At 38.2% G+C, this 8,679-nt stretch overlaps 1 protein-coding gene across 1 annotated transcript in view; it reads left to right on the top strand.

The window, feature by feature from the left end:
- ARHGAP15 (Rho GTPase activating protein 15) overlaps positions 1-8,218 on the top strand; it is a gene marked incomplete at its 5' end in the record, with an annotated part of 279,947 nt that extends 271,729 nt beyond the window's left edge. Inside the window, one exon of the mRNA XM_009997402.1 lies at positions 6,930-8,218. Within this exon, the coding sequence (XP_009995704.1) occupies positions 6,930-7,113 (184 nt within the window). The remainder of the gene's footprint in view (positions 1-6,929) is intronic.
- Positions 8,219-8,679: the final 461 nt, after the last annotated feature.

Genomic DNA, 8,679 nt, shown 5'->3' with positions numbered 1-8,679 from the left:
CCCTACAAGACAGGCAGTATGTAAGAGCACACAAACTTTTCTGAACGGAAGTCCTACAGGTAGCAAAGTTCACCCAACGGTGAGAAGATTCTATTTTGAACTGCTCTCATGTTAAACCAGGCTAAGCCAGAACAAATGCCTCTCTTTTCAGCTTTTCAGAGACTTTTCAGCCAACTGTGAACCAATATTTGGAGTTAGTTTAGTTGTTATTTTCATTTAGGGCTGGACTCCAAGGCAGTTCATCCAGGGAAGGGCTCGTGCTGTGAGATATGCAGGGGATCCCCCGAGGAAACCCATTCTCCACCAGGTCCCTGTCAGCTGTCCAGGTACTATATATAGCCATCCAATGGCCAGATTTAAAGGCTAGTCTGCAGAAGAAGACAGCATCAAGAGCTCATTCTTGTGTCCCAGAGCAACTGAAGAGAAGGGATTTTTCCCAAAGAGCTGTAATATGAACCCACAGCTGCAGAACACAGGAAGCCTATGGAGTTTCTGTAGGCCAGGAGCCATGGAGGCTATTTTCAGCAAAAGCAAGCTCTTAAGTATGTCTGAACTATTTCTGACCCCTCTCGTAGCATATCATAAGCCATGACCTGGTTTCTGCATTACTATTCTCTTGGATAGCTATTGTTTCAAATCCAACCTATGGAGCAAAGAGGAATTTGAAGAACCTTCACATTTTACACAGGCAAAAATAGCTTAAAACTAGATTAGTCCACTGTGATCACATTTTGAAAGGAACAGACATCGTAGTGGTTTGGAGCTCCTCAATAAGCATAAACCTCGGGTTGTAGTGACATCTGCACAAAGCTGCCCTCCCCAGCATGATCTACAGATTTCACAATCAAGCAACAATCTGGCAATTCACCTGGTAATGTTTGCATTTGCTTAGCTTCATCATCTAGTTAATACCACTGTAATGCAACTGAACAAACCATCCAGAAAGCCAGTACATAAATAAGAATGAGGTTTAGTTTGCATTCATAAAATATCAAGAACCCAAATTTATTACTAAATTTTAAATTTATCTACATTGCAATAAAAATGACTTGAACAGTCTACAAAACTAGAGCTTATGGGATTAGGGGCTCACCACAATGATTTCCATAAATCTCTCAAGGTGGGGGCAAGCAACATGGAGGTCCTGCCTCCATCCTCCATGGCAGGTGTCTGTCCTAAGCTGGTATATCCATCTGGATATGGATATCTCTGCAAGACTTTGACCTGTTATAGCAGGACACTTGTTGTTGCATAAATAAGAATGAGGTTTAGTTTGCATTCATAAAATATCAAGAACCCAAATTTATTACTAAATTTTAAATTTATCTACATTGCAATAAAAATGACTTGAACAGTCTACAAAACTAGAGCTTATGGGATTAGGGGCTCACCACAATGATTTCCATAAATCTCTCAAGGTGGGGGCAAGCAACATGGAGGTCCTGCCTCCATCCTCCATGGCAGGTGTCTGTCCTAAGCTGGTATATCCATCTGGATATGGATATCTCTGCAAGACTTTGACCTGTTATAGCAGGACACTTGTTGTTGTTTGTATTTTAAGAGGATTCTCAAAGACAAAAAACTTTGTAGTTCAGTTGTCTTCTTAGCACCAAATCTGCTTAAGTACTTCCTGAGGAGCAACGACTGTAGCTGAACTAAATTTACAACTGAAAATGATGTTGCAGTAATATGTTGTATCTCAGGAAAGGATGTAACAGGACTTAAATGGAAAGGAAATACATTCAGAAGAAACCTGATAGTTTATCTGTGCATCATTTTGTACTTGTGCTTCCTTCCTAACACTGAAAAACCCAGCTGCAAAAGCCCTGCCAAAATGTGCTTATACACACACAGACATTATCGCTTCGTAGGATGGTACGTTTTATTATCAGGTTATTTTCCAGTACATTTGGCACAGTTAAGGTAAGTATATTAACTTTACTTCCAAATAAAGAAAACAAAGTTGTACTGAATGTCTCAGCCATTGTCAATGAGTTAAGAACTGACAGGAGGTCCAAGTAATCAACCCTGTCTATTGCGCTGAGCTTTCCCCTGGGACATCTCTTCTCATCATACAATGTATCTGACTGGCATGGGTGTAGAATTGCTTTCAATAAAGATTTTATTTCAAGGTTGGATGATTCCTTCCCAAATGTCTTGTCACTAACACAAAGTATCTAATACCTGTTATTTTTTAACTCCTGTGAACTAGCATTTGAGGAGAAGAGCACAAAATGTTGAGCTAGAAACTGTTCATCATAAGAATCAGATTTTAATGTGTTCAAATAGATTGGAAGCTCTGCAACAGCAAAAGCCAAACAACTGCTGCTTAAAAACTGGCCCATAGCAGGGCACTGAACAGAATTACAGTTGAGGTGAGCTGAGCCATTCCCAGGGCCAAGTCCTTAAACTAAAACATTACATTTGCATATGAATCTGCACAGGAAACGGATATTAGCTAATTTGGGGATAATTATTGGGGTAATCAATGGGATGAGCAGACTTTGACCCATTAAGGCAGTTCCTAGGAACTTGCATACCAAACCAGCCCTGTTGTCCATCAGGATAAGCAGCTCTGGCCATGACAGTAGCCACTATCACAGCACAGGTACAAAACCCACCCACATGGGCTGTCATGGAATAATCCACTTAGGAGGAGTCAGTTCCTAATTCTGTAAGCTTAGATGTTATACCAAGAGGACAGATGTCACAAATACATCATTGTTGTGTTGGTTGTTTGGTTTTTTTTCCTCTAGGGAGCTTTTTTAATTATTCACATGCATCTTTAATCTTTCTTGGCCTGTGTTTAGATCTTGGTTTCTGTCTCTCAGTGACTTCTCTAGATAAGTAAACTATTCTGCATAATGCTTGTGGACAAGATTCTGATAAGATCAAAACCTACTTTTATGCCTTGGTCCTCTACAAAATTCAGAGGATGAATTTCCCACACCTTCTATTCTGGCCCATAATATTTTACCACGTGACTGTTTTCACTCTTCTAATCCCCTCAGTTTGTATTGGGCTACCCTTTAGTCATAGTCTATATTACCAGTTCATGGAAGAGCAGCAGGATTGTCTTATTGAAAGGTTACCCTTTGATATAATTTAAAACAGTTATGTAGTACTATGCATGGCTAAAACCAGTTCTGCTAAGGTAGAAATGCCCCAAACATTGAGTAAAATTAAATCCTTGTAGGCTCAAAAAGCAAGACCGAGCAGATCTTAACACAGCCAGCAGAGAACAGCTCTGCCCTCACACACTCTCTAGCTCACAGGAAAACAGCAGCCTTTGGAATGAGCTTTTCCTCCCTAAGAACACTGACTTCTTTCTCAGATTTTTTTCTGTGCAGTACGAACATTAGAAGGCAAGGAATCAGAGTCACTGTTGAAATGCTTTTCTTTCCCTCCTCAGCAGCTATTATGGTGTAAAAATGGATGAAGAACATTTCCTAACACCTAGTGTATTTGAAGTAATAATCCAGTGTGCTTTCCAAATGTCAAAATTAAGAATGATTTTATTTAGAGAGTTTGAAAAGTCTAGATATAAGGGAACTAGAGAGCCAAACTCACCATACAATGACCCTCTTAGCTGTAGAGTTGCCCTGCTCTCTGTCACATGCTTTTCAGCTTTCAGTTGCCTTGGCAACAGCCAAAGCATAAATTCCAAGTATTTTTGCTTATATATCTGCCATTGACACCAGAGCCCTTCTATCAGACACTTCTGCTGGTTTAATACATCATTAATTTCATTACTGTTAATAATGAGAACTGTATTTTCTGCATATCTCCTGACTTGTGATCTGAAGGGACTGATGCCATTCCTGAAGCTCATTTATTTGGGGAGAGGGAGAAATCTTGCACAGCATAACACCCAACAGTTTCTTGATGTAGTTCCAACATCTGTGGCACCGGGTCATAGATTGTTTCCAAAATCATCTTAAATTGATGGATCATTGCTCCTTTCATTTGGGCTTGACAAAAAGTAGCCCTGGCATTTCCTTTCACTTTTTATGTTGTAAATGGTGTATCACTCTTTCTGCTCTTTTTCTTGCCAAAAATAAAAAGGAGTCTTGCCCATTTTTAGGGATTTTCTCTTTTAACAACTGAATGTCACTGAACAGCTACAGTAATAGCTTAAATTGTGTGCATTTGTTTTTATTGTGCTTTGACTTTTTCTTTTGTGGACAGATGAAAACAAAATAGTTATAGAATGCCATTGGAAACATTTGTAATTTAAAAAATCATAAGGTCCTAAACTTCTAATTATTTCATTCAGGCTGGATTGAATTCCTTCTTGCTTTCCCTCCAGTAGCTGTATTTTACTATGGAGATTATTTAAATACTCGGAGTTTCCACATTTCCAAGTTTGCTTAGTTTATGGTTTTTTGGTCTTATGGTCATCAAAACAAATACAACTGCATGAAAAGATAGAAAAATAGCAAGAATTCTGAAGAGATTCTATCAATACAGCAGTTATAAAACTAGTGTTTAGCTTAGAAGCCCCAAACATATGCAAATGTTCTTAGCACCACGTTCCATTTTGATGAACCATAACAGCTGGTTCATTTCCATCACCAACACACACCATGAAGTCCCTCTCTTGCTTTAAGCTCTCTCCCTCACTTCCTGAGAGCTGAATGACCACAGACCAAGTGCTGGCAATGCCTGGATTCAAACAAGACTTGAGGTGCAGAATGGCACCTCCAGGAAAAACAAGGGGAATTATTCTGCTTCAGAAAGATGGCAAACAAGGACAGAGGGGCTGGCCATCCGTCTTCCATCTTTTGTGTCCACATCAGAAACATGGGATCTCAGCACCTTGCTCCAAATTTTACAGACAAAGGAAGACAGACCCCTCCTCTCCCTTCAGTAAATTGAGCTCTGCCACCACTAGCCTCCCTGACTCATAATTCATGACCCACTGCCTCGTCCTCCCTGCAATGTGTTTCTCCTCCAGCTTAATCAGTGCTGTCCATCATCAAGATCCCCACACTGAAAGTCATGGCTGATGCTAACTTGATTATCTCTAAAGTTATACAACTGCTGAATATGTTTTTTCCCCCTAGTGAACGAGCATCTCTACCCTTACTGGTGTTATCTGCAAATACTTTATAAGGTTTCCAACTTCTAGCATGTAGCAAGCTCAACAGAAATCAGGACCTTCTCACAGGGAGGCCCCAAGCTTGATGTTTGTGCTTCTGCATATGTGGCACTAAGCATCATCACCCCTGTAACATTTTTAATTGTGATAAAGATGTGTGATGTCCATAAGAAGCCCACACAGCCACTTGGCAACAAAACCACTATCTTTTTAGACTTCCTGAACTCCTAAGAGAAGAGATGATATGTTAATATCACCACAGAGGAAAGATAATTTTTTTTTTTTTTAATTTAAAATAAAGATGGTATATTTAAAGAAACTAATAATTAAGCCAATCTGATTAGTGCCATATGGAGAGTGTTTTGTGCAGTGGACACCACAGTTATGAGCATGAGGCAGAAGTAATGCTTCCTATTTATATATGGGGAAAATAAACCCAAACCATGAGCACTGGTGTTCAATGAACACTGTAAGTGACAAGTTTGGCAGAAATCCACAAGATGTTGCTCTTTGCTGGGTGACCCACCCAGTAACATGAAAGAACCCTTTTTTAAGTGGTTGAACCCATTATGTCTCATAAAGTTTCTTTCAGTTATACTGTAGCTTCCTGTAAATTCAGCAATAGGTATGGGAAAACAGATTAATTTTTTTATTTTTTTTTAAATTGCTGTCTGGATTTTGAAAAAAGGTGAGTGACAGTGAGAGAGAAGGGGAAAAATCAGAGCTCAGCTTCAACAGTCTACTTGGAACATTTAAGTTTATACTAGCAGGTTAAGGAAGCATCCATAAATTCAAACACATATTCAAATTACATTTATTCTGCATTCCTTGGTAAAGCTGCATAATTTATTTATAAAATATGTATCTTCATTTACTAGTCTTTCCAAGCTAAGATATATTATATATTCTGGAGGGTGGAAGGAAATGGATTTCCACTTAGTTCCTACTCACCACTGCAGAGATTTATATGAAACTGCCTACCTAAACTCCATCCATTAAACCTGCATTGTTCTTAGACCAGACCTCTCCATCCTTAATATAATTTCCACAAGAATATTAAGCCTTAATACAGACATAAGATCAACTTTTAATAATAATAGCCCTCCTCCTGTAATTTTGTGGGTAATGAAGATATCAAAGGTTATAATCCTTGCCATTATTTTCTAAGTCATCTCATTAAGGTATGTAGTCTCAGCATCTTTCAAGAAACTTTGTGTCAGGATAAGGCATGCAAAAGTCTTTAGCTATATAAATTTCACAATCCATTTCAGACCATGCTAACTTTATTGGATTTAAATTAGCAGAAGGAATGTGTTTCATATGAGCTCTGTATTAAGGGGCTTTTTTTTGTTGTTGTTTTCCCAACTCTTTCAGTGCTGGAGACCATGCTAAGAGAAGCAGGGAAGGTTCTTCCTGCAGCCACCAAAACTGTTGACAGTAAAAGTGCTTGATTCCCTTAGTTTAAAAGGCAATCCCTGTGTTTAGTATCTGAATGTAAGAGCTCAGGAATTATTGCCAACACTTACATACCCACTAATGCTCATTCACCAGACACTATTTTTGACCTGAAACAAGAGTGCTGTAAATGAGGGTCTAGACCTCCACTCCGAGCACACCTTGCTGTCTGGTTGACTCTCCTCTCCTTGCTTGCCAGGAGCTGTATCTTCCCTTCCCCTTTTTATTTTTGATAACTTCACCAAACACACACACACACCCCTCCACCCGTTAGGAGAATCAGTAAAAAAAGTGCCTCTATGTACTTCAAATGCAAGAGTGACTCCTTTGACTTCCCTCTTTTCTTTAACCAATTCTTTCCTTTCGTCAACAGGATAGCAGCCAAGGAATCCGTGAATCTTATGTCAACACAAAGCTTAGGAATTGTGTTTGGACCAACACTCCTTAGACCTGAAAAGGAGACAGGGAACATGGCAGTCCACATGCTGTACCAAAATCAAATAGTTGAACTTATGTTGAGTGAGTACAGCAAGATCTTCAGCTCTGAGGAAGACTGACAGACAGGGCCTGTTATTGAAAACGTTCACATCTGTCTTGATGTCTAATATTTTTACATTTCTGTAAACATATTTCTGAAATATTTCTTTTTCTTTCAAGTGACAGATGCCTCGTTTTGTGAAAACTTAATGACGATTTTGTGTTTAATTTTCAAACATTGGAATAAAAAAAATATTGTCAACACTTGCCTATATGTATTCTGCATTAACCCTTTGAGAGTTTCATTATGCTAGCACTCCAAGTGTCATTTTTTTTGCAAGCTGAGCATACAGCATATGGCCAAAGACCACAGAAAATGCTGTTTACCAACATATGCAACGGCACAGAAAGACAAATAGTAATTGAGGAGATTTGTGGAAAATGGATTAAAACATGTATATTAAAGGCAGTGAATTAAAACAGTGCTACCAGATCATTTGGAGCTAATCTGAGTATAATTTACCTCCCTCTTTGATACGTATTGAAAGTTAAAGACATGATGAATAATCAATTTGCCTACTCCAGGAGTTCAAGAAAAGATTACATTTCATACTTTTAAATGAATAGTAATAATAAAAACCCCACCACCAGAATGTCACTATTTGCATAACAGTGCCTAAAAAAATATAATTAAAAACAAAAATAGAACTTTGGCATTTTTTCTACAACGCAGTACATGAAATGAAGACATTGCATGACTGCTCGTTTTAATGTAACATCCATTTTGATTCTTCATCACACTGTACATCTGCCTGCTTTCCCCAGCTATCTCATGTTCTGTTGCATTTGTATTGTGCTCCTGAGGATGCTTTATTGGGGAACTACATTAAATTCATCTAGAAAGAACTTTAAAAAGAAGCCTTTTCATATGCCCTTAGGATTACTTGGCTAGACTTGAATCAATTTATGCATTTGATGGTTAGTTTCAGTTGTCATGGATAAACAAAAGGGTAACTGTCTAGAATATATCAAATATTGTTTCATTTTGAAATGTATGTTTCCAGCTACACACATGTCCTACCCTGTTTTGTAAAAGTGTTCTGCTGATAAAATGTAGACTTATGTTTGACAGCTTTTTAATCAAGTTCAAAGAGAATAAATAAAACTAATCCAGTGTGGTAAAGAGTCTGTCTGGTTATCGATTTGTTCATAAAATGAAAAATAAACCATGTAAATAAGATGTGTGAAACACAGATCTAGAAGCAAATATTTAAAGCAATTAAAGACCTCAAAACATAGGATTAATGCATAGGTCTGCTGTGCATCAGAGATATGTCTTCAATATCACCTCAGCAGATCATGGATTACTTCAGTTTTTACTTAGCATCATTTTGCAAAATTCCACGTTAATGGAAACATTGGTCCTCAGAGCAGTCATTTGTGGGAACAAATGTATAACGAGGCTTGATCCTTAACATGACCAGGCTCCTCCATCAGGTAATAACATAGGCAGAAAATAACACCAGGACAATAGAAAAATTGGCCCCAAGATGTTTTCTGACTACATATATGGCTGAAAAACTGAAAACAGGGTATAGTGACAAGTAACTAAAGCGAAAAACACAAAAGCAAAAAAAAAACCCAAC

Source organism: Chaetura pelagica, unplaced genomic scaffold (genome assembly GCF_000747805.2).
Source record: "Chaetura pelagica isolate M959 unplaced genomic scaffold, ChaPel_1.0 scaffold575, whole genome shotgun sequence".
NCBI classification, from domain to species: domain Eukaryota; kingdom Metazoa; phylum Chordata; class Aves; order Apodiformes; family Apodidae; genus Chaetura; species Chaetura pelagica.
Note: the sequence above shows the minus strand (reverse complement) of the source record. Positions and strands in the feature narration are given on the sequence as shown.